This window comes from Anomalospiza imberbis, chromosome 22, assembly GCF_031753505.1.
Source record: "Anomalospiza imberbis isolate Cuckoo-Finch-1a 21T00152 chromosome 22, ASM3175350v1, whole genome shotgun sequence".
Classification (NCBI taxonomy): Eukaryota; Metazoa; Chordata; class Aves; order Passeriformes; family Viduidae; genus Anomalospiza; species Anomalospiza imberbis.
In genome coordinates, this window is record NC_089702.1 from 3,148,267 (window position 1) to 3,173,632 (window position 25,366).

Here is a 25,366-nt window from a genome sequence, read left to right on the forward strand (position 1 = left end):
TGGGATTAGGGTCAGTGAGATTATTGAATTTCTGAACACAGACAGGATTAATTATTAGAGGGCAACTCGATTTTGGAGCATTTGAAGTTTCCCATTTAGCTCATTTCATGTCTCTCCCTCTCACAAGACCTTGGAACTACAGAGGTTCAGAAGGGTCAGGATTCCCTCCCACTGAGGGCCCTGAATCCAGCACAGAAATGCCATGGATCGATGCATTTCTCAGGCTGAAGGAGCTCACAAGGCTCACCACAGACTCTCATTCCTCAGAGACATCCCTGGAGGAGCCAAAATTTCATTTCTAACAGGACAAACTGCACCATGGACACACACACTTCACAGCCAGGAGCAGCTCCTGCTCACTGGAGGGTTTGGAGACTCCCAGAGGAAGCTGGAAAGGATGGAGCTTTTTGTGTGCTGGTGTTTTTGAGGATGTAGAGGAGACTACACGGATGGCTCAGTCAGGGAAAAAAAAAAAGAACTGGAATTACTTAATCCTGACAATGTGGCTGAGGGAAATCCAGGACAGCTCCAGATGACATCCTAGGGCACAGGAATATGGACAAGGGAACTTGGGCCTTGGTAAATGATTCCTCCCAGAGCATCAGGAGTCACTCAGAAGCACCAGGAGATGCCTCCTCTCCTCTCTGCTGTTATTTGGCTGCTCTTCATCAGGCAGGAAGCAGAGAAATCCCAAATATAAGCATGGATTGGGATCTGCTGGGGCACGTTCCACATTAAACCAACACCACAGAGAATTAGGAGTCAATCTGGGTAATGTTTTCCCTCTTTGTTTGCTTTGCTGCACTAAGTGGTGATTTTCTCTGCAGTGGCCACACCTCCTGTAAAGGGACTAATCCAAATATGCTCCATGACATTCCCAAGAAAAAGAGAATTCCACTCTTCCTGGAATCAGAAACCCCCATGCAAGTCCAATTTAAGGAGCTTTGCCCATATTCCACACCATATTTTATTCCTACAGTAAGGAATTATTATTATGAACCCCCCTCACGACTGGATTTGTGAATTACCCAACAACAATGGCTCAGGAATCTGTTTACGTGGCTCCACAAAAGACAATAAATGAAGTGCAAACCCAACCCAGCCTCCCCCTCCACAATTCACGCGTTATTTCAAGTCTGAAACAGACACAATATATTACTCACAGCCCCAGATCGGGCTATTTTTACCCCAAAATAAGATTCCAGACTCAAAGGCCCTACTTCCCCTTGCTCAGCCAAGGGAACTGCCCCGGCAGTACCCACAGGTGAGGAGGAAGAGGAGGAGGAAGAGGAGAACTAAACACCCACTGCCTTCACGACCTTACAATATTCCATAGCTCTGAAGAGCAGCTCCCAGTCTCCAGACATTTGTGCCCAATTTCCCCCCCTGTCCCATGAAATGTGAATTCTCACAGACCTTTCACTTGCAAAGCACGACCATTACAAACTGGTTTCTAGGAAGCAGGGAGGAATTTCCACCCATTCTGCCCCTCTGGAAAATAAATCTATTTCTAAGTGTGAACACACATTTCGGAAGCTCTTCTGACCTACACATCCTCCCTGGAAAATCAGAAATTTAAAGGAAAATAGCTCTAAAACTTCCCAGGTTATCCAGGTGAGTGGGTCAGAGATAATCCATGCTGGGGAAAGAAAGGATTCCTTGGATTTATAATCATGGAATGGTCTGGGATGGAAGGGACTTCCAAACTCATCCAGTGCCACCTCCTGCCATGGGCAGGGACATTTTCCATGGTCCCAGGTCATCCCTCTCCAACCTGGCCTTGGACACTTCTAGGGATGGGGCAGTCACAGAACACAGCAACCAAAACAGCCAAGAAACAGGATGATGTTTAAAAGTACTTCTTGCAGCTCAAAATAAGCCTTTCTATAACACACCAACTCTTCCTGTATAAATATAGGTTTTAAAAATTAATTTTAGGCCTCAAAGGCTCCTCGAGCATTTTGCTCCTTTTCCAACTTGTCTGTTTTTTTACTATGAGAAGAAAATAACATTCCAGCAAAGAAAAAACCCCACCCAAAACAGGCCAAACAAAGCTCTTCCCCACTCTTTTTCCCCAATGAATTGGGTTCATCGTGTCCTGGTACAACCCTGATGAAAACCCTCCCAAAACTGGAATGAACTCGAGCACTGAGAGACAAAGGCTGAGGAAGCAAAGGATGTTGATGGATTTCCCCCCAAAATCTGTCACCAACCTGCTTTTACTCTTTGCTCTGTATCGAGCCACTCTGCAGCAGTGCAAAATAAGAATTAAAAAAAAGCTCTCAGGGGGTAAAAAAAAAAAAAAAAAAAAATCTGTGCAGGCAAGAAGAGCCCAGAACAGTAAATACAAAAACCCTGGATAAGGCAGGGCTCACGTGTAGGCTCCTCTCTGGAGCTCTCAGGGTGAGCCCGGTGCTTTTAGCACTGGATGCTACAGAAACAGGAATATCACAACACTCAAAACAGCCGAGCCCACCCCAAACTCACACTGCTGCAGCTCTCACACGGATCTGATGGAGGAAGAAAACAATCCCACGTGCAGTGGGAGACCACCAGCATTCCCTGCACCTTTCTCCGGTTCTGAGAAAACTCCGGGGCTGAGGAATCCCACACGGAGCTCTGTGGAACCAGAGCCTCTCCGCTTTACCATTAACCAGCATTTTCCCTGCATCGCCATCCCACCCCTCTCCAGCAGCCACGTCTTTACCGTTCCAGGCTCTTTTTTGTCCCCCACACGGGCCGAGCAGACCGGAGAAGCAGCGAGCAGGGATTTCCATCCTCCACAGCCTCTCGCAGCGATGGGAAGTAAATCCCGCCGCTGCCCTTCCTCCCTACCCCCTCCTCCTCCTCCCACGGGAAGACAGCTGGGACAACAATGCGGCTGGAATCGCCCTGGCTCCACACTCCGCTTTGTGCCCTGTCCTTTGAATAGATCTCATTGTTTACCCTCCTCGCCTTCCGTCCTCTCCATCCCCCACCTCCCCGTAAGCAAATTTTTTCCCCCCGGCTACTGCCCCAAAATAAAGAAGCGGCGCTGGGGGCTCCTTTCCTCCCCCCGAAGGCCCCCCCAGCCCCGCTCCCCAAAGGCTGTGGTGTTTTCCAGGCGCAATTCCCCTCATCTCCTGCTCCATCATCAACTTGGCTGCCAGCGCTCGCACCCGCAGCAACACGTTGGCAGCAGCTCCGTCCCCCCCAAAATCCCCCGGGAGTTTGGAAACAGACGGGGGCACCCCCAAAACGGGGCGCGGGAGAAGTTTCACACCGGCACCCCCCCAAACTCGCACCCCCCGATCCTCGCCAGCCCCATTCACAGCAGGGCCTCCCCCTCGAGTTTGGATCAGACGAAGGAACCCCCTCCCCAAAACGGGTGGAGGGGAAGGAGGCTTCACACCAACGCCCCCCAAATCCGGGAGTCCAGGCCTGAGCGCCCCCCCGCCCCCACAGACCCTCCCCAGCCTCATTCACACTGAGCCCCCCACGGCACCCCAAAAACGGGGCGGGGAGAAGTTTAACACCATCCCCCCCAAACCCGGGGGTCACAGCCCCGAGCCCCTCCCCGTCCCCACAGTCACCCCCGACCCCCAGCCCCATTCACAGGACCCCCCCCCCCCGCGGGAGTTTACACCGGTGGACAGAACATCCCCACCCGAAAACGGGGGGTGGAGGGGACAAGTGTCACACCACCACCCCCCCCAAACCCGGGGGTCACCGCCCGGGGCCCCCCGGGCCGCCCCCGATCTGCATATCCCCATCCCGGCCCCATTCAAGCACACCCCCCGGAGCCCCCCTCGCTTTGCCCCAGGGGGGCCGCGCTGTCCGGGGCGGGATCTCAGGGCCCTCGGGGGGGTGGTCGCACACACCGCGGCCCGGCCCCCATCCACCAGCGCCTCCTCAGCCGGGCCAGGCCGGGCCTCCCCCCGCGGGACCGGCCGGGGCCTCACCTCAAAGCGGCTCTTAGTGACCCCGTTCATCTCCCTGCGCATGGCGGGGCCGGCGCGGGGGCGGCGGGGGGCGCGGGGCCCGGGGGGTGCGGGGCTGCCGGAGCGCGGCCTCCGCCCGGCGCCGCCGCCGCGTCCGCTCCGGCCTCAACTTCTACCCAAAACAAAAACACTCCGCACCTGCCAGCAACGCGAGCGCTCATTGGACAGCGCCGCCGCCGCGGGGAGGGGGGGCCACCGGGGAAAGGGGGGGGGGGGAACGGGAGCGGGACCGGGGAGAGGGAGGGGAGGGAGGGGAGGGGAGAGGGGAGCACAGCGGGGTGGGGAATGAGGGGTTTGGGTGGAGCGAGGAGGAGAACCGGGAGTGCCCCCGCGGAGAAAAGCGGGGTGCGGAGAGGAGGGGCACGGGAGCGGGGCTGGCGAGGGGGGATGGGGGGTGAGGGAGAGGGTCCGGGAGCGGGACCGCCCCGGCGGGACCGCAGGGCCCGGGCTGCCTTGGGGATGCGGGTCTGGGGTTGTCCCGGGGAGGGCGAAGGGATGGGGAGGGAGAAGGACCCGGGGCGGGGGGGACACACGACCGAGGCTCTCCCCCCCCACCTACCCCGCAGGCCGCCGCCCCCATCGCGCCGCCGTGGGCAGTCCTCCCGCCCCCTCCCCCGGTGCGGAGCGAGGGGCGCTGCCCCCGGTGCCGGGGGTGCGGGACCCCCGCCCCGCGGCTGCGGGGGCCGCAGGATCCTCCCCCCGGTGTCCGGGGGGCTGCGGGGATCGGGGGTCCCGGGAGGGGGTGGGGGGGGGGGGGGGGCGTCCCCCGCCCCTCCGCTCTCTTCCGGGAGCAGCGAGTTCAACCAATCAGCGCCCCGCGCAGGGGTGACGTCATGGTGATGTCATTCTCGCGGGAAAATCAAGCATGGCGGGGATGCCCTTGTGACGCTCCCCCCAGCACGGAGCCGAGGCCGCTTTGTACCAAAGGGGTTTATTTGCATGTAAATAAACATGTTCTCTGCGATATTTCCAAAAAAGTTGAAATTCCACTTTCCGCCCAAAAAAAATCTGCCGCGGGAGCCGGGATATTTACAATTCCAGCGATTTTCCAGCCAGGGATTTATGTACATCATGATAATCGAGGAAAGAACCACTTTCTTTTAATCTCCACGTTCACTTCACCACCTGAGATTAAAAGGTTTGGCTTATATTTAATTTTCATTTTACTTTATCTTTCTGAATACTGAAAGATGTAAAATTATTGAGAATATAAGCAAAAATATTCCAAAAATAAACCATTTCTCAGAGCCCGAGCACTGACACCCCAAAGCCTCTGCGTGGTCACGCACCTCAGCTCTCCCAGGACTGACGTCATTGGAAGGGGACAGGGCACCAAAATGGGGTGAAAAGCTTTAAATTTGGGCTGGAGGAGACATTGTTCCCTCTGTTCCCACCCTCCACAGGGGGAATTTTGGATACTGAGCTTTGGTCTGGGTGAGGGGAGAGGAAACGAGTGCAGCTTGCTCCTTCAAAACAGGTTTTTGTGTCAATTTTGCTGCTTTCCCTTCCAACTTTTATCGTGCTGCACAGCAAGAAAGAACAGCTCTGGCTAAGGACGAGTCCAGGGAGCCATCCTGGGGGATTCCCAGCCTGGATTCCACTTGAAAGTGCTTCTTTTGGAAGGCTGGTTGTGCCCTCGCACAACTCGCAACGGATCGAAGGGATTTTGTCCAAAAAATGGATTAAATAAAAGCAGGAGATGGGGGCAGGCAGCCCTCCAGAGGCTGAGCTGGCACCATTCCCAACAGAGCCACTGGAGGAGGGTGTCCAGCTGAATTCCTCTGGGATTGCATTCCTGACATCCTCTTTGCAGCACCCCACAGTCCCACGATTCCAACGCTGCGCCAGGTATCAGCGTTTGCTCCGGTCTTTGCTTGGATTTAGCTCCCATTTTATTTTCATTTCAAGCTCTGGTGAGGGGGAGGTTGTGGCGTGCAAGACACCAGGAGCAAGGGATAAATACTGGAAAATGTAAGGAGGGAAAGTTCTCCAGAGCTGGAGGAAGTTTGGGAGACATTCAGGCTCCCACGCTCTGCGGGAGCCCTGGAATTAAACTGGAGGCAGGAGGAAGGGGTGACAAATCCCTACAATTAACAGGATAGCTGCCAACCTACTAAAAAGACTTTCCAAAAATGCTGGAAACCAAACAGCTTTCCTGGGCTATCCCTGGGGTCAGCCTAGGATGGGAATTTTCAGTGGTTTAAAAGAAAAACTCAAATCCTTGACATCTTTTCACACTGCGTCCCCAAAGGTGAAGCACAACCTCATTCCCACGGGGAAATCCTGGCCTCCAGCACCAACAGCAAAATCCAGTGGGAGCAGGATCCTGCTCAGTACATAATTCCACAGGAGATGTGTTTGGAGAACTCCTGATTTCCAACATTCCTCTTCAGTGAATCAGATGAAACTGCTTTTAAAAATAAAACACTCTCCTGAGTCTCTTTTCCTTTCAGGGACCACAAGATCAGCCCGGAGAGGATGCCTGAGTCATGCTCCTAATTCCAGCCAAAAGGGGAAAATCCATCTTTTAAGGAAATCAACACTTCTGCTCCAACTCTGATCCCAGCTGAGCCACTCTGGGACTGTTTTCCAAGCAGGACACGGCTCCCTTAGCTGGACAATCCTTCCCAGGGCAGTGCCCCTGTGTGTGACCACAATTCCCAGCTCAGCAGCACGAGGAGATTCCAGGGAAGCTTGTTGGTGCAGGCAGGAGTCCCCTTTCCATTGAGATTTGCTGGGATTTCACCCTGCTGGAATGTCACCAAAGCTGCAGAGCCACCCAAACCTATGGGCTCTACCCAAATTCCCACTTGGGGAAAACAAGGAGCATGAGGTGTTCCCACATGGAGGTGAATAAATAGCTAAAACAAGTGGGAAGGCAAACCCAAGGCAGCAGCAATCCCTCAGAGCTGTGACCCGGGATAAAATCCTGATTTCCATGAGGAAACAGTGCCCAGCTCATGCCAGAGGCACCGTGCTAAGCTGGGCATTGAATGAAGGAATGCCATGGGAATAAATAAATTAAAAACCTCGTGGTTTTCCTTCTTCCAAAGAATTAAAACCCAGCCTTAAAACACTTCCTAAATATAATTACTTTAAAACTTCCTACATCCAAAAGGAGCTTATCCTGAATGGGAAGAGGGCAGAGGGACTGGGATCTCCCAGGCCAGCCTATGTGTGTTTGCCTCATCTGGGAGCTGCTCCCACATTCCCACACTCGGCTTCATCCCCGTTAACTCCGACAGGGATGATAATACTCATAAATTCAGGAAGAATGGCAGTGCCCACAGGATGAAGGCCACAGGCAGGGACCTGGCTGCTGGCACTCACATCCTTCTGCACAGACCTTGGTGGTCTGAAAATCTTGGAAATACCTTGGAAATACTTATTTTTCCCCTCTCCAAACACACCCCGTGAAGAGCCGCGTGGCAGGTTTGAGATGAATCCTTCCTTCCTTCCCTCCAGGACCTGCAGACAGCTCATCTGGGAGAATTAATTGCCAATTAGAGCAACATCCATGAGATCATCATCTTCCTCCCCGATCAGGAACTCGGGGCTGGCCCGGGACGGCCGCTCGGCCGAGAGGATCGCGTTGCTCGCCATGGACAGAGACTGATCCGCCGAGATCGGAGACTTGGACCAGCTCTCGGGCTTCATGCCGTGGGATTTCTTCTTGTCCCTGTCCTTATCCCGGTCCCGCTCTCTGTCCCGGTCTTTGTCTTTCACTTTTTTCTTCTCCTTTTTGTGCTTCTTGTGCTTCTCGGCGCTGTACTCAGGCAGGGGCCGGATGCCATCGTCGGAGCTGGGGCTGTTCTGGTAGGATTTCTCGGCAATGGAAGAGCCCGACTCGCTCTCGCTGTCGATGTTCTGGGGGGTGTAGGCCGGGGATTTGCTGTGGCTGGGGGAGCAGCGCTCGTGTTTGGGGGTGGAGCCGCTGATCAGGGGGGATCCGTAGCTTTTGGAAGAAGGCATCTGAGGCCTCAGGCCGTCCCCGCCCCCTTCCCCGGGTTTCTGCAGAGTTACTTTGGCTTTAATGCTGGGGGAACCACCATCGTGTTTACTGATGATAATTTTGGCCACTCCAGTGCTTCCAACGTTTTTGGAATCCGAGTTCTTCTTGGAAGAGTCAACGGATCCTCCAGAAACAGAGACCTTCGATTTCTCCTTGTCGCTCTTCTCCCGCTTTCCCTGGAACTCCCCTCCAGACATGTTGTGTTTGGAGGACATTGTATGGCTTGAGGAATTGGAACTCGACCCCATCTGTCCATCCATGGGGTCGTCTCCGCCAGGCCCGCTCGTGACCACCCCGTGCTTCAGCTTGTCTATGACTGCGGTCAGCGATGGCTTCTTGTTTCTGCTCGGGGACTTGCCTTTGGAGCTTCCATGCTGGTTCTGGGATGAAGACATGGAAGACCCACTGGATGAAAAGGAAGATGAAGATGCCGTGGAGGAATTGGACGAGGGAGGCGGTTTCTGTGACATAGACCCGGAGGATCCCATTCCTGAAGACGATTTCATGCTCGAGCTCGATCCAGTCCCAGACATGTGGGACCCACCAGAACCTGAACTGATGGGTGACTTCGCTTTAGACGACGGGGGAGTACCCGGGACAGGTTTCATGGGAGAGGCGAGTTTGTCAGAACCCCCCGAGGGTCTCGAGTGGGACGGGGAGATGTTTGGTTTGCTCATGGAAGGGTTCATGAGGGACGATGGCTTTCCTTGAGGTTTCATCTTGGTGCTGCCAGAGCTGGTGCTGAGGCCGTGCTTGGTGATGGGGGAGGATCCTGGCTTTCCCACCGACTGGGCCGAGCCCTTGGACTGACCCGACCCGGAGCCGCCTTGGCTGGAGTAGAGGCTGCTGCTCATCTTTGAGCCAGAAGACCCTTCTGATTTGCTTTTAATTTTGCCTGAGGTTGAAGAGGAGGAAGAAGAGGAGGAGGAGGAAGAATGGCTATGATGGCTTTTGCTGCTGGAGGAGGTGACAGAACCACTACTCGTGTACTGGCCGTGTGAAGATGGTTTGCCAACAGTCACTGTTCCTTTTGGGATCTGAATGGTTATTTTTGGAATAGGAGGAGTAGCTACCCCAGGAGGAGTCTGGGATCTGCCCGAACTCCCCGGAGATTTGGACCCACCTGTGCTTGCTGGTGGCGTGAAGGGCCTGTTGGATGAACTGTGGGATGGAGATTTCCCATCTGTCTCCTGCTTCTTCCGCTTTGGAAGTTTCTCTTTGCTTTTGCCATCACTGGATGGCGTCCGGCTGCGCTTCCCTGGCTTCCCATCTATCCCAGCACCTGCCACGGCACTTCCAGACCCATTGCCTTCCTTTACCCGTTTCTGAGACTTCTCTTTTCCTAAATCCCCCGTGTTCAGCAAAGGGCTCTGACCTCCACTGTGGTGCTCCATGATGTCAGAGGACCCCAGTGCTTTGCTGGCAGCTGCAATAATACTAAAATCCACCGTATCGGATGGAGTGCTCCCCTTAAATTTATTTTCCCCCCCATCAGCCCCCAAGACTTGCACCCCCAAATTAGTTAGAGCCTGGGGGGCATAGCCCTTGAAATCATCAGTGTCTCCGCTCTGACTGCTCTCATCAAAGTATTCCTCCCCAAAACCACTCTGGCTCTGACTGTTCAGCAAGTCAGGGTTGAAATCTACCCCATCTGGAAAAAAATGGTTGGAGGAATCGCTGTTGGGGCTCACAGCAGCGTCCGCGATCAGGTCTGCGGGGTCTGTGTAGGGGTTCTCACTACTGTTGGTCTGAAAAACATCGGGGTCAAAGAGGGCACTTTGTGAATGTCCTGAACTAGAAGAGTCTCTGACTGGAGTCCCAATGGGTGGGCAGTCCTCGGTACTGGTGGGCAGCTTGGAAGCCTCCTCTGCTATATCCGAGAGGATGTCGGTGACATCGGCCCCGATGCTGTCCGAGCTGGACAGGCGAACCATCCTCTGGATACTGGGCTGGGCGTGGGGGAGCGCCTGGGGGTAGGTGGTAGGAGGAGTGCTGCACTGGCTGGGTGCTGGAGTAATATGAGGGGTGTCCAGGGTGTCTGCAGTCATGTTGACATCAAAAATGGGGTTCTGGGAGTCAACATCCATGGAAAAGAGCTCCCTCTGGAAATCATCCTCAGTCTGGTGCTTGGGCTTGTCGGCTGGCATGCGGGATTTTTTTTTCTTTTGTTTATTCCCCCCAGGGCCCATTTCCATTCTGGGGGAGCCAGAGGAAGAGTTCTGCCTTTCCAGAGGGCTGCTCCCATACAGAGTGGAGAAATCCTGAGGGGGATTCTCCTTAAGAAGGTTCATGAGCATGGGGTGGTTCTTGGTGTTGCTGGCTGGTGAGGATACTGGTGGTGGTGTGTGGTGGGGGGGGGTTGGACTTGAGCCAATGGTAGACCCCACATTCCCTGTGATCTGCAACAAACTAGTGAGAATAGGGTTCTGAGACACTTTGCTGAAGTCCTCCCCATGGCCCACTGAGTCATGCCTCTCTTTCATGCTTATGCTCATGTTAAACAAAGTAGTGATGGGCCCCCCAGGAAAAGTGTTGGTTGGGGTGGTGGTCCCGCTCATTGGGTTGCTGCCTGTGGTCATGCCATACCCTGGGCTGCTGGCTGGGGGCAGGTTTTTCTTCACCATGTCTTCAACTGTCTCTGCAATGAGGGACAGGGCTGGCGTGTCAGCTTGGATGGTTTCTGCTTTCCTACGGATGGCTCTCATGGTGACAGGGATGGACATGCACCTGCAAGACACAGCACAAGGTCAGGGTGGGGCTCAGGTTTTCCCTCAGCAAAGGTCACTGGGGAGGTTTTACACCTCCAGCAGGTATAAAATGAGCACTCAGGGGCTTGCACAGGACAGCAGCAGGTCCAGGTTTTATTTACGTCCTGCTGTTCTGCTTGAATTCAGACTTCTCCCACCACCCCCATCCAGCCACGAGACACCTGCGCAGAGGGAGAATGAATCAATTATCTCTAATAACTGATAGAGGATAGATCATTATCTGGTAGGTAAAAAGCACAGGATGCAATCATAGAATCATGGAATGCTTTGGTTTGGAAGGGACCTTAAAGCCCATCCAGTGCCATGGGAAGGGACACCTCCCACTGTCCCAGGGTGCTCCAAGCCCCATCCAGGCTGGCCTTGGGCACTGCCAGGGATCCAGGGGCAGCCAGAGCTGCTCTGGGCACCCTGCGCCAGGGCCTTCCCACCCTCACAGGGAACAACTCCTTCCCAATATCACACCTAGAGCTACTGTTTCAGTTTAAAGCCATTCCCCCTTGTCCTGTCTTCATGAAGGAATCTGGGTTGTTAATCCAATTCTGGCAGAAAACACCTTTTTCTAAGCTTGGTAAACCTGATTTCCTACCTTATAAAAATCCCAGGATGGCTTGGGTTGGAAGAGCTTAAAGCCCATCCAGTTCCACCCCTCTGCCATGGGCAGGAGCAGCTTTTTGAGCTCAAAAATCAGTGTTAACACCACATTCTCCTCAGGGATAACAAGTCTATAATGTGCTGAAAGCAAAACCAGTGGTTTCCACTCAAAAGGTGACAGGAGTGTTGTGCCCTGTGAATGTGACCAAGCTGATAAAAGCCCTGTGTAAACAACAAACTCAAAAATAAGTAGCTACAGTTCAACATCTGGCACTGAATTTTCAGCACGGCTCTGAGTTCTCTCCTCCAAACAACCACAGAACAGTTCCAGAACTGCTGGATAAACACGAGATGGAGCAGAGATCATCTGTGTGATTGGGAGCACAAGGTGGGACAAAATCCTAGCTTACCTTTGAACAACCTTGGCAATGAAATCATCTGTACAGATGAGGGCATCAGACAGCCCTTTGTAGAGCTTACAGTTCACATGGCTGGAGTCCTGCACGTCCATCACCACTGCAAGAGAGCAGGGAGAGATCAAAATCCTGCACACAGGGCGAGGAAACCCTGCAAGCCTTCCCAGAAATGCTGCTCCTGCTGCCCCCGAGGCCACTTACCACACACCAGGGAGTCGTTCACAGGGTGCTGGAAGGATACACTGAAACACGAGTCAGAGAGAGGACAAACTTCAAACTGCAGGATCCCAGGAGAATCTGAAAGACACGGGAACTTTTAACTGAGGAAACAGTGGAGATGAACCAAAGCTTCAAAACCTCCACACAGATGGGAAAAAAACCAAAGGAAGCTGCAGAGGCCTCATTCCTTATGAGGAAAACTCCCCAGAGTTCATCATTCCCACCTCACGTTCCTCTGGAGGTGGCACCCACCTTCCTTCAGGACTGTCCTCTTGACACAGCTGCCGATGAGGGTGTTGTAGGCCACCTGGTGCCGGATCAAGTTGAGGATGAGGGGCACCCGGCCGGGGTGCTGGAAAGCAATTTTGCTGATCAGAGTTCCCTGGAGGCTTCGTCCGTCCGGGAGAGGAGCGTCTTTGTTCAGGAAGTAACAGTGCTGCTGTCCTGGAAGAGCCTGACAAACAATCCCTGCTTTAGAAGGGGATAATGGACATCTAGAAGTGCTCAGAGGCCACTGACACCATGTCACCTTTCTGGCTGACAGGGACAAACACTGAGGATGTTTTCCTTCCACTCTGAATAAGGAAAACATTTTAATTCCTCAGAAGTAATACTGCCCAACTGTTCCCACTAAAACAGTTTCACACTGGATGGCATCCCTTCTGGGGAGAGAATCCTCTGGAGTTAACGCTCATGCACAAATTTAAGGATTTCTCCCAAAATGCTGCAATTCATTCAGCCACACATCACTGGACAAAAGGAAGGGACAGATCCTGGGAAGGCTCAGCCCCTCTGCTCTCCTCCCTGCAGCTGCATTCCAACAGCAAAGCATCTTTCAATACCTAATTTTCCCGAGTACCATGGTGATCACAGAATCATGGAATGGTTTGGGTTGGGAGGACACTAAATCCCATCCAGTGCCACAGACTGGGACACTTCCCACTCTCCCAGATTGCCCCAAACCCTGTCCAACCTGGCACTGGACACTGCCAGGGATGGGGCAGCCACAACTTCTCTGGGCACCTGTGCCAGGACCCTGTACATGAATCCTAATGCTTGAAGAACAGCTTTTGTCCGTGAATAAATACAGAACCCATTTTGTTTATCCCACTCGGAAGCCACCTGAAACAGCTGAACCCCCCTGAAATGCTGCTGTGGAGGTGTCCCAGGCTGGCTGGGGGGCGCACACTTACGGCGTAGAAGCGCATGTTGTGGTTCAGGGGCAGGGGATCGGCCTCCTTGGACAACTCAAACTGTGTGATCAGCTCATACAGGGGCACAAACGTGGGTGGTGTGTCAAACAGTGGGATACCTGAGGGGACAAGAGAGCGTGGAATGATGGCACCTGAAGCCAGGGAGAGATGGTGGAAAACCTGTCCAGATTTTACTGAGAACAGCACAAAGCCCCAAACAACTCCCCATGTTAAAAATCAGCAGCATTTACTGATAGAAACGAGGGAACATTAATAAAACCCCAGAGATGAGTCTGACAGGTCTGCAACCCACCTGTGCAGCTCTGCAGCTTCTGGATGAAAGCTCGAGACACTGGAATGGGACGTGGGAATTTCAGGAAGAAGCAAGCGGGCAAGTCCACGCTGTTGGCACTGGTGATCGAGGAGAAAGACGGAGTTCTGGAAGAATGGGGGGGACAAAAGGTCCTGTGAGCTGCAGGGCTTCTGCTGTCACTTGACATAACACTTATGTTTGCTCAAATACACCTTGTTACACCTTAAAAATGAAGGCACTCCTCAGAAGCACCTGACAGCCCTGAAACAGGCGTTTCTTGGCCTAAAGGCAGCACATGTGGAATTCTTATAAAGCTGTGACAATCCCCCAGCTGAGTGCTGGCCTCGTGTCCTGCCCTTACCCTTTGCTGTCCACAGGATGGGAGCCCATGATCAGTGGAGCAATTGGAAGTTTGTGCATTGCCATGGTTCCCTCGACTGTCACCGACACGTTCATACCCAGCGAGCGAGGAACTGCAGGGGGAAGCAGGAGAAGAACCCAACAAGGACATGAGCTGATGGGAAAAAACCCACCAGTGGCAAGTTGTGTGGATTAAATATGAATTAAATATACTTCCATCCCTGGAAATGTTCAAGGCTGTGCTGGATGGGGCTTGGAGCAACCTGGGGTACTGGAAGGTGTCCCTGCCCACGGAACTGGATGAGCCTTAGGGTTTCTTCCAACACAAAATATTCTGTGATTCCAGAAAATACTACTCTGGCTTTCCCCACAAGGCACAGAGTTCACTGTTCACCTTCAGGACCAAATGGACAGCAGCCAAACTGACTGTTCTACCCAAAGCTCCCTTTCCCTCTTGCCAGGTGGACCAATTGCATCATTCTCAAAATATTTTCCAAACGCATTTGCGAGTTCGTAATTTGGTCTTTGCAAAGCAAAACAAATTATGGTTTTGGATAATTTCCCTCTCTTTTTTTTTCCCTGACAACTGGAGCTTGGTTTTGGCATTGTAACAAGAGCCAGATGTCCATGCATAAAAACAATCTTCCAGTATGATGGGAGAGGCACGAGGCTGGATGGGGTTCTGAGGAACCTGGGATAATGGAACGTGTCCCTGCCCATGGCAGGGGATTGGAAGTGGATGAGCTTTAAGGTCCCTCCAAACCCAAACCATTCTGGAGTTCTATGTTTTTATTCAGGTAACAAAACAAATCCCATGTTAAAATGAGATTCAGTGCAATGAAAAAGGCTCTGCCTGCAAACCCCAATACCCCACAGGAGCCCAGCCCCAACTCCAGCACAGCCACAAGGTCCAATGGCCAGCGGTCACCTGGGGCCAGTGCTTACAGCTGGGCTCATTAAACCCACAGGCCAGCCTGTGATTGTCCTGCTGGACAGGGTGACAGCAGAGGCTGGGCTGGAATTCTGCTTCCTTCCCTCCCTCCAAGCAGCAGCAGCCCCCAGCAGTTCCACAGCTGACCTACCATTGTTCTCGTGCAAAACCACGGGGGCCCCGGTGCCATCCTCAAATAAATCATAGGGGGAGACATAATATTTGAGGTTCATCAGGAGACCTGGGGGAGAGAAACTCCTGATGAGGCATCCTGAGAAGTCATCCTGATCATCCCCAACCCACAAAGCCACACAAACACCCAAAGATTTTGTCCCTCTTTTACTTTATTATTTTCCATCAGTTAATGTGAAACTATGACCCATACTTGAGGCCAAGAACAAATATTTTTTTTTAAATTTATTAAAATTAATTCCCTTTTTTAAGAGTGAATCACAGGTACCTCCACTCCTGGGGGTGAGATAGCCAACACTGCCATGGAGGATTTTGTCCAGGGGGTTTGCATTGGTGGCTTGCCTGCAAGAGAGGCAATCAGAGTCTGAAACAAGCCACAGCCACACCTGAAGCCAAAATTCATGTGCTGAGACTGATTTCAACTCAAAATTCACATTTCTGGGACCCAAAGAGGGATTGATCCAAAACTTCACACTGTACAGCAAAACAAAAGCTGCTTTACCCTCTACAGCATGGCTGGTTTATCTACAGCAGTGAAACAAGGCCAAAGCTTTCTCAATTTAAATCACATCATCACTGAATCCACCCGGCTACAAACTTTTGATTTTGCCTTTTAGACTCTCTTCCAACCAAATCCTGCAGTTAAAAAGGAATTTCTCAGAGCTCTAAGCATTTATAGAGATTTAGAAAACCACACAGACACCACAAAACTTACCAATACATCCCAGCCATCTTTTGGAGATCCAACTCCAAGGACTGCAGAGCCAAGTACATTTTAGTTTTAAGTTTGCTTAGGGAAAAAAAAAACAGTAAAACAACATAAGAAAACTTGAAAGGAGTTGTGCAGTGCAAACCTACAAGCTTAGAGGGTTTTTTTTCATTTTACATGTGTGGGTATAAATAAATGTATTCTAGACTCGTTATTTCATTTTGTATATGTGGATATAAATATATCCTGGACTTACTTGTCCCCTGGCAGCTTATACAGGTTCACAAGTCCCCTCAGATGCTTTGAAAACTCATCAAAATTTTTCTCTCTGAAAGGCAAAAGGGAGAAGTTACCAAGTATTCAAATTGGTAACAGGTCTCATTTTAAAAAAAGACTTTTTCTACATGAAAATGTGTTCTTTAAATGATCCAGCTTTAATGTGCTGTGGGCTTTGAAGATACCCTGCACAGCAGCCAGAATCACAAGATCTAAGCCAAAGCCAAAAAATCCCCTGGAGAAGTGAAGACACTTCGTGGGGAAGGAGCAGTTGTGAAGAATTTTGTGTTTCCAGACATCAAATAGCATCAGATCATTACAGCAAAGAGAAACCTGTGAGAAAACACAACAACCCACCCCTGTCACTCACCTCAGATGTTGCACCAGCTCTGGACAGCTCTGAAAAGGAAAGAAAGCACAAGGATGTCAGCGTGGAATGCAGCCACTCCAGGCTTTGTGCAGCTCTGCAGCTGGGAAATATCAGGGCAGGGAAATTCCCAAGCATCAGCTTTTCCTGGGAAGCCACACAATGCTCACAACCACGCCTTGCTGTGGTTCTACTTCTGTTCCTCAAGCCCTGCTGGGACAGGTCCAGGTAATAACATTTCCTCTTAAATTATTATTTTGAAATAAACTTCTCAAACTGCGAAGATTTAGGTTGAAAATCTAGGAGCTTACATAGGGATATTAAAGATGGGCTGTTTTGAGGAGATGCCAATCAAACACCAAGCTCAAACTCTCCTCCACATGCAGAAGGGCAGTAAACCCATTTTCTCCCAGCATTCCACAATTTTTAACTTTCCATTCCCAGATCTGAGCTTTGTATGAATAATTTCCCTTTCCTTTCCTTGGAAACACAGCGATAAGTTCCATAAAATTCTCAGAAAAATTGAGGAACCTTCCCCAAATGATTTTGTAAGTTGTGAATCTATAGGGTGCATTGATTAGAAAATCCCTCAGGAGCAAACTACTCCATGGAGGATTTTAATTCCCAGTAGAAGGAGCAGCAAGGGTATACCTCTGGGGCTAAGGGAAGGTCAAATAAAACCCATTTCCTCTGCTCAAAATAAAAGTAGGTAAACAGGAATCCCAAAAGCACAAGGGTTCCTCTTTCCCAGGAATACACACCACGGGGTTTTCTCCATGGTGAGCCACCTTGACATCACAGAGCAGCCCTGTAGGGTCCAGCTGCACTTCCACATAAAACATGTCTGAGGTGATGTAACACTCGGTGCCGTTGGCACTCAGGTGGGACCCGAGGCTGCCAGAGGAAACAGAACAAAAATCGCTGTGAGATGCACAGAAAACCCCCACAAAACCCCACAATCCAAGCACACCAAACTCCACAATCCCACAATCCGTTACACAAACCCCACAGTCCAAACAAAAACCCCAATCCAAGCACACAAAACCCCCCAGTCTAAGCACACAAAATCCCACAATCCATCACACAAACCCCACAATCCAAGCACAAAATCCTCAATCCAAGCTTATAAAATCCCCAATCCAACAGAAACCCCACAATCCAAGCACACAAACTCACACAAAACCCCCAAATCTAAGCGCACACAATCACCCAAACTAAGCACACAAAGCCCCACAATCCATCCCATAAACTCCACAATCCAAGCACAGAAAACCCCACAACCCATCACAAAAACGCCACAATTCAAGCACACAAAACCCCAATCCAAGCTCACAAAATCCCCAATCCAAAACAGAAACCCCATAACCCAAGCACACAAAACCCCCCAATCTAAGCACACAAAACCCCACAATCCATCATACAAACCCCATAATCCAAGCACACAAAACCCCCCAATCTAAGCACACAAAGCCCCACAATCCATCATACAAACCCCATAATCTAAGCACACAACCCCCCCAATCTAAGCACACAAAGCCCCACAATCCATCATACAAACCCCATAATCCAAGCACACAAACCCCCCCAATCTAAGTACACAAAACCCCACAATCCATCATACAAACCCCATAATCCAAGCACACAACCCCCCCCAATCTAAGCACACAAAGTCCCACAATCCATCATACAAACCCCATAATCCAAGCACACAAAGCCCCACAATCCATCATATAAACCCCATAATCCAAGCACACAAACCCCCCCCAATCTAAGCACACAAAGTCCCACAATCCATCATACAAACCCCATAATCCAAGCACACAAAGCCCCACAATCCATCATATAAACCCCATAATCCAAGCACACAACCCCCCCCAATCTAAGCACACAAAGTCCCACAATCCATCATACAAACCCCATAATCCAAGCACACAAAGCCCCACAATCCATCATATAAACCCCATAATCCAAGCACACAAACCCCCCCCAATCTAAGCACACAAAGTCCCACAATCCATCATACAAACCCCATAATCCAAGCACACAAACCCCCTCAATCTAAGCACACAAAGCCCCACAATCCATCATACAAACCCCATAATCCAAGCACAAAAACCCCCCAATCTAAGCACACAAAATCCCACAATCCATTACACAAACCCCCCCAATCCAAGCACACAAACCCCCCCCAATCTAAGCACACAAAGCCCCACAATCCATCATACAAACCCCATAATCCAAGCACACAAAGCCCCACAATCCATCATACAAACCCCATAATCCAAGCACACAACCCCCCCAATCTAAGCTCATAAACTCCCACAATCCATTACACAAACCCCCCCAATCCAAGCACACAAAATCCCACAATCCATTACACAAACCCCCCCAATCCAAGCACACAAAATCCCACAATCCATTACACAAACCCCCCCAAACCAAGCACACAAACTCCCACAATCCATCACACAAATGCCACAATCCAAGCACACAAAGCCCCCCAATCTAAGCACACAAAACCCCACAATCCAACACACAAACGCCACAATTCAAGCACATAAAAACCCAATCCAACACAGAAACCCCCCCAATCCAAGCACACAAAGCCCCCCAGTCCAAGCACCACAAGGTTCTGGTGTGGGCAGGGGACCAGGAGAAGTCTTTGCCATGAGTCAGAGGAGGAGACGCACCCGCTCTGCCTGGCGATGGACTCCAAGCGATCGGTCATGGCAGGCAGAGATGACACTGGATGGAGGGAACAAAAGCCAAACTTCAGGGGAATGATCTGACATTCCCTAAGGAATGAGGCACCAGCAATGAACCAAATCTCAGCTGGTTACTCCCTCCCATGTCTGCTCACACTGCCCCATGTGCAGGATCTGTCCCCAAATACAGGCACGAGGGTCTGCACAGAAAAAGCCAAATATTCCCAAACTGCAAGGAGAGAACGGAATTTCTTCTGCAAGTAAAATCCAGGTATGGGCACTCACAGAATCATGGAATGGTTTGGGTTGGGAGGGACCTTAAAGCCCATCCAGTCCCACCCGTGCTATGAGCAGGACACCTTCTACTATCCAAGATTGCTCCAAGCCCTGTTCAACCTGGCCTTGGACACTTCCAGGGATGGGGCAGCCACAGCTTCTCTGGATAAAAAGAGGATTTTCCCAATAAAAGCAGCACAGCCACTCCTGACTGTCCTGCCTGGCACTGAGCTCAGTGTGCTGATGAACCCCTGAGCACCAGGAACACTGTGAAATGCAGCAGCAACACCCTGTGTGGTTTTTATGGAGCCTTTCCATAGGGCTTTCCACCCTGTGGAGAGCACACAGAGAACACACCAACCTTTCAGGGCCTTCTGCAGTGTCTCCAAGCAGCTCACCAGGTGCTGGTGTCCCCCTGAGTTCAGCACCACACGTTTTTCCTTGGGCAGACAGAAGAAAAAACATCATTTTTCCTTGTCCCTCAGTAGGAGGGAATTATGGCGACTTTTGAGCAGCCACGCGAGGTTTATTTTGATAATTTAAAGCAGATTAGATTTCATCCCCAAATTACAACATCTTGATTCCTCTAGGAGAACAGTATCTGTTTGCAAGCAGATTACAAAGGCAGGCCTGGAATTGAGTTATTTTCTTTTTAGCAACTTGCCCAGCTGGAAGAACAGAATGTAGCAGCTTTTTATAGGTCTAAGCTGAGAGTTTTAGATGAGGAGGCAGAAAAATAAAGAGCTGGGCAAACTTTTAACACCTGAGTATGGGCAGAAGGCTTTGCTGTAGCTCTCCCCTGCCTCCTTCTCCTCCTTCTCCCACCCACACCAATATTTTAAACCCATTTTTGACTAAGCCAGGGCTGAGTGTTGAGTGTCACTGAACAAACTGCTCCACAAAACAATATCCTGGAAGGGTAAGTAGCAGAAAATACAAGTTTGACCCTTTCCCTGGCACTGAGCACTAATCTGTAATTAGGGGAGGGAAAGGCACATCAGCCAGGGAGGGTTTGGACACCGTCCCTCCCCTGCACCCCTCAGGAGACAGTGAAGCCCTGGACACAACAAAAACACCTGGAAGAGGTCTAAGAACCCAACACAAAGCCATCACCAGAGGAGCTGCAGGCAGCTGCTGCTCAGAGCCCAGCAATGCTCACCATGACCTGACGGACCAACTTCATGGTTTCTGTCCAGGGCCGGTTCTGGCTGTACTTGGCGTGGAGCCTCTCCAGGAGGGAGCTCATCTTGTTCAGCTTCTCTGCCTCTGTCACACAGGAACGTTCAGGAAACACAATGAGCCAATATTGGAAGTTTTACAAATCAGTTTAGCAATACAAAACTTTCCACCTTTAAGCTGAAGACGACTTCAAAGAATTTACTTACTGCTGGTTTAACCCCTGATCTTGAGGTGAGGTAAGCGTTATGGAATATCCCAGGCTGTTAAAACTAAAGGACCATGAAAATCATATGGAATGCCTGTCTGGAAAATGCCCAGCTCCTGTTCTGCACCATCCCTGAGTGATGTGGCCTCAGCAGGTTCAGCTCTGTCAGGACAGGATCCCCAGGGTCTTAGACCTGGGGCAGGAAACTGAGGGTGTGAGGTTAAAGCAGTGAGGTGGGTTTTGTGTCCTGGATTCCCCCTCTGGTCTCTCTCCAAACTTCTTGAAAGGTCCTCAACACCTTCCATCATCAAAAATCTCAGCCAAGTCATCCCGATTGCCAGTTGTCACAAATTCTGTGCTCAGACACCTTCCTGCCTCACAGCAGGACGTGGGGAAGTGGCTGGAGCTGTGCCAGGGGGGGTTAGGCTGGATTTTGGGAAAGGTTCTTCCCCCAGAGGGTGCTCAGGCACTGGAACAGCTCCCCAGGGCATGGTCACAGCCCCAAGGCTGCCAGAGCTCCAGGAACATTTGGACAACACCCTCAGGGACAGGGTGGGATTTTTTGGGGTGCCTGTGCAGGGATGGGAGCTGGACTTTGATGGTCCTGTGGGTCCCTTCCAGCTCAGGAGGTTCCATGGCTCCACAATTAGCTCAAAGCTGAGGGCTGGTGTCCCCTCAGTGCTGCTCCATGTGCTGGGAGGGGATGAAGCAGTGGATGAGTGACTGGAAGGTGACAACGAGAACATGGCTTTCAGGAACACTCAAATCTTGTATTTTATTGCCAAGAGACAGAGCTTTCCACACTTTCATGTCAAAAAAAAAAATCCCAGTGGACATCATTCCAGAGTAAACCCTGTCCCTAGCCCCAGAGGGTCCGAGGCAAACACGACATTTTAATGTCACCTCACAGGAGCCTGTGACTTCCACCTGTCAAACTTCCACAGTTCGGGTTCCTTATTGATGCTCTCCCAGGCCACAGATCTTACACTGAGTCCTCCAAACCCAAGTGTAAGGAATGAATGAATGAATGAATGAATGAATGAATGTGTGCTGGGTGTTCTGGAGACATTCCAAACCCACCTGTATCCCCTGCTCCAGGTGACCCTGCCTTGGCAGAGGGGTTGGACTGGATGATCTCCAGAGGTCCCTTCCAACCCCAGCTACTCTGGGATTTTGTTTTACACCTCTTAACTGCATCAACACTGGCTGCTGGAGGTGGGAAGGGACCCCTGGAGCTCACCTGGTCCAAGCTCCCCCTCAGCCAACAGTGAGCTGTCCAGAATCCCAGGAGAGAGTTGGAAGGGATCTCTGCAGATCACCCAGCCCAACCCCCTGACCAGGCAGGGACACCTGGAATGTGCCCAGGTGGATGTGGAATTTCTCCAGAGAGGGAGACCCCCCCCACCCTCCTGGAAAGAAGCTCTTCCTCATGCCGAGGTGGAACTTGTTGTGTTTCAGTTTCTGGCCATTGCTTCTCGTCCTGGCGCTGGGCAGCACTGAACGGAGTCTGGCAGCACGCTCTGACAGCCCCTGGGGATATCTGCACGGACTGATGGGATCCCCTCTCACCCTCCTCTTCTCCAGAGTAACCAGGCCCGGCTCCGCGCTCCCTCCTCCTCACAGAGACGCCCCAGGCCTCAAACCACCTTTGTGACCCTCGCCCGTTTCACGTTCCGGGGCGCCACCTCAGCCCCAGCCCGGCGCTGCGCAGACCCGGAGCCTCGGATCCACAGGGCCGCCCTCGTTCCCTCACGGAGCCGGCGGGAACCCCCGCGTCCCTCGCGCCGCACTCACCCTCGGCGCTGCCCGGCGCTGCCTTCATATTGCAGGTCCGGGGCCGGGATCGAGAGAGGGAGAGGGAGCGGAGAGGGATCGGGAGCGGGCGGGGAGCGGGGGCGGCGGCCGGGCCGCCCTCGCCCTCACACGGCGGCGGCCGCCGCCATCGCTGCGCCCGCGGCCGCGCTCCCGCGCTCTCGCGAGACTTCGCCGCGCCCGCAGGGGCGGGCGTGGCTGGGGAGACAGCACGCCCCGCCCCCTCGGCTTGCGGGAAGCGCGGCGGCGGCCGCTGTGCAGCCCTAACGGAGCACTGACCGCCCGTTAGCCGGCGGTGCGCCGGGGCGGGCTCGACAGCGACCCGCCGGCGGCTTTAGAGCGCAGCGCGGCGGAGCGGGAGAGCGGCGGGAGGCCGGGCCGGCGGGGCGGCGGCGCCGCCATGGAGCTTCGTTGCGGGCCGGGCGCTAGGGGGCGCTGTCCCCGCCCCGCGCCCCAATAAAGTTCGCTGGGGAGCCGCCGCCGGCCGCGCGATTTCGCGGCTCTCGCGAGAGGACGAGCGCGCGCCCCCGCCCATCTCCGAGAGGACTCGCGGACGAGGAGGACTCGCGCCGGAGGGAGGGGTGGCGGCGGCGTTATCGCGAGAGTTGCGGGCGGGTCTCGCGAGAGTTGGCGGTGCCCCCGGACGGCGCCGCTCCGGTTCGGGCAGAGCGCGGGGGCCGGGCCGGGGGCGGCGGCGGCTCCGGGGCCCTTCGGCCGGGGATCCGCGCCCAGGCCCCGCCACCGCCGCTGAGGCCGCGGGCAGCGCTCCGGGCCCCGCCTTCCCGGGGCGCCCCCGCGGCCGCGCTGCCCGCCGGGCCTGGGCCCCTCGGATGAGGCGGTGAGGCCGCGGCGCTTCCCCCTCCCCTCCCGGGTCCTTCCCCCCTCCCCTCCCCGTCCCTCCCGCCTCCTCCGGGGCCTCGGGCCCCGCTCCCCATGTAGGAGGGAGCACCGAGGCCGGGGTGGATGGTGCGAGGGGCGGGCGCGGAGGGAGTTTGAAGTTCGGGGCTTTCGCGGAGTCCCCCCCTCGCCGTTCCCGAGCGCAGCGGGGGAGGAATGCCAAATCCGGAGAGACATGGGGGCAAGAAGGACGGCGGCGGGGGGTCCTCGCAGCCGGGCAGCGGGAGCTCCAACAGCAAGGAGAGGCACCGGGCGGGCTCCAGGCACAAGAGGCACAAGTCCAGGCACTCCAAGGAGTCCCCGCTGGCGGCCCAGGAAGCGGCGGCGCCCCTGGGAGCGGTGATCAAGCCGCTGGTGGAGTACGATGACATCAGCTCGGACTCGGACACCTTCTCGGACGATGTGGCCCTCAAGCTGGACAGGAGGGACAACGAGGAGAGGAGGGCGGAGAGGAGCGAGAGGGCCCAGAAGCACCGGCACCACCAGCACAAGCGACTCCGGGAGCTGATGAAGAGCAAACAGGCGGAGAAAGACAGGAAGTTGGAAAAGAGCCTGGATGCTTCCAGCAGGTCCGCCAAGGAGAGGATATCGGGGTCCTCCAAGAGGCTCCTGGAGAGCGAGGAGCACCCCAAGGCGCTCTCCTCCAAGAGCAGCAACAAGGAATCGCGCTCGGCCAAGGCGCACAAGGAGAAATCCAGGAAGGAGCGGGAGCTCAAGTCCAGCCACAAAGAGCGCAGCAAAAGCCATCGCAAAAGGGATGCCCCCAAAAGTTACAAAACCATCGACAGCCCGAAGAGGAAATCCAGGAGCCCTCACAGGAAATGGTCGGACAGCCCGAAACTGGACGACAGCCCCTCGGGAGCCTCCTACGTGCAGGAGTACGACCTCAGCCCGCCCCGCTCGCACACCTCCAGCACCTACGATCCCTACAGGAAGAGCCCCGGCGGCTCCTCACGCCGCCAGTCGCTCAGCCCGCCCTACAAGGAGCCCGTGGGCTACCAGTCCAACGCCCGCTCGCCCAGCCCCTACAGCCGGCGGCAGCGATCCGTGAGCCCCTACAGCCGGAGGCGCTCGTCCAGCTACGAGCGGGGCAGCGGCTCCTACAGCGGGAGGTCCCCGAGCCCCTACGGGCGCCGCCGCTCCAGCAGCCCCTTCGCCTCCAAGCGCTCCGTGAGCCGGAGCCCCATCGCCAGGTGCGTGTGCCCCACCTCGCCCTGGGAGCTGGGGAGGGGTTGGGATGCAGCTGGGAGTACCTGGAGGGAGTTGCTGGGAAGATGGAGCAAGGGTGTTTAGGAGAGTTTGGAGTGATAGGATAAAGGGGGATGGGTTCAGGTTGAAGGAGAGTGGGTTTAGGTGGGGTATTAGGAAAACATTCTTCCCTGTGAGGGTGGTGAGGGCCTGGTGCACTTGCCTAGGGAGGTTGTGGATGCTCCATCCCTGGAGTTGTCCAAGGTTGGACAGGGCTTGGAGCAAGCTGGGACAGTGGGAGGTGTTCCTACCCATGGGATGGTCTTGAGGGCCCTTTCCAACCCAAACCACTCCACGATTCTGTGATTCCTTTCCTCCCCACTGGTGCCCGATTTGGCCGTGAAGTGACGTGTGTGGAGTTGCTTTGGTTGGGGCCTTGACAGTTCCCTTGGAAATGGAGCTGACACTTTGGGAAACGCCTCTGTGGCTGGCGGGAGGCAGCGTCCATGTTGGCTCCGGGCAGGGAGGGAGGCTGGAGGAGCTGCTGGGATTAAGTTACACCCACCTCTGGAGTGGCCCCTGCTGTGAGGAGGCTCCCGGAGCAGGATCTAAGGCGCTTACCTGGCGGGAAGTTCAGCCATGGGGAATGTTTTCACCTATTTCTGGAAGCCTTTATCTGTTTACTGCATGCGGGAACATGATCCTGCTTTTCAGGAGGGCTCGTTTGGGGTGGGTTTCGCTCTTTCTGAACTGTCTTGTCTTTTCTTTCCCCTTGGA

At 53.5% G+C, this 25,366-nt stretch overlaps 3 protein-coding genes across 8 annotated transcripts in view; 1 reads left to right on the forward strand and 2 right to left on the reverse strand.

The window, feature by feature from the left end:
- FBXL20 (F-box and leucine rich repeat protein 20) overlaps positions 1-4,575 on the reverse strand; it is a 39,016-nt gene extending 34,441 nt beyond the window's left edge. For 2 of the 4 annotated variants that reach the window (XR_011005779.1, XM_068212129.1), the window contains exon 1: positions 3,942-4,087. Coding sequence is in view for 2 of the 4 variants with exons in the window: in XM_068212129.1 (XP_068068230.1) it covers positions 3,942-3,983 (42 nt within the window). In the remaining 2 variants the exon portion in view is untranslated. Of the gene's footprint in view, positions 1-2,707; positions 2,940-3,941; positions 4,088-4,539 lie in introns of those variants that run through there. The other 2 variants (XM_068212130.1, XM_068212131.1) reach the window with 2 other exon arrangements.
- A 431-nt stretch (positions 4,576-5,006) lies between these two features.
- MED1 (mediator complex subunit 1) lies at positions 5,007-22,646 on the reverse strand. 2 transcript variants are annotated; one of them, XM_068212126.1, is made up of 18 exons: positions 22,487-22,646; positions 20,468-20,574; positions 19,670-19,748; positions 19,018-19,072; positions 17,089-17,221; positions 16,331-16,359; positions 15,941-16,012; positions 15,691-15,765; positions 15,244-15,317; positions 14,935-15,024; positions 13,854-13,965; positions 13,493-13,617; positions 13,180-13,298; positions 12,239-12,440; positions 11,969-12,064; positions 11,762-11,867; positions 10,579-10,719; positions 5,007-10,401 (listed from the first exon to the last, which is right to left on the reverse strand). In XM_068212126.1, exons 1-18 carry the CDS (start codon positions 22,512-22,514, stop codon positions 7,473-7,475), a joined length of 4,572 nt encoding a protein of 1,523 aa, XP_068068227.1. In that variant the 5' UTR covers positions 22,515-22,646; the 3' UTR covers positions 5,007-7,472. The 2 variants fall into 2 exon arrangements, with proteins under 2 accessions (XP_068068227.1, XP_068068226.1); XM_068212125.1 differs by having other exon boundaries at positions 5,007-10,719.
- A 94-nt stretch (positions 22,647-22,740) lies between these two features.
- Positions 22,741-25,366, forward strand: part of CDK12 (cyclin dependent kinase 12) — a 30,197-nt gene continuing 27,571 nt past the window's right edge. For both annotated transcript variants that reach the window (XM_068212127.1, XM_068212128.1), the window contains exon 1: positions 22,741-24,594. In XM_068212127.1, the coding sequence (XP_068068228.1) occupies positions 23,558-24,594 (1,037 nt within the window). In that variant the 5' untranslated portion in view covers positions 22,741-23,557. The remainder of the gene's footprint in view (positions 24,595-25,366) is intronic.

Excerpts from the sequence above, each read along its gene's own strand:
- MED1 (XM_068212125.1), bottom strand. The coding sequence starts at position 22,514 with ATGAAGGCAGCGCCGGGCAGCGCCGAGG. Across the intron at positions 15,766-15,940 it reads TATAAGCTGCCAGGGGACAA|CAAACTTAAAACTAAAATGT; the intron begins GTAAGTCCAGGA and ends TTTTTCCCTAAG. Across the intron at positions 13,966-14,934 it reads GGTTTTGCACGAGAACAATG|TTCCTCGCTCGCTGGGTATG; the intron begins GTAGGTCAGCTG and ends TTCCCCCTGCAG.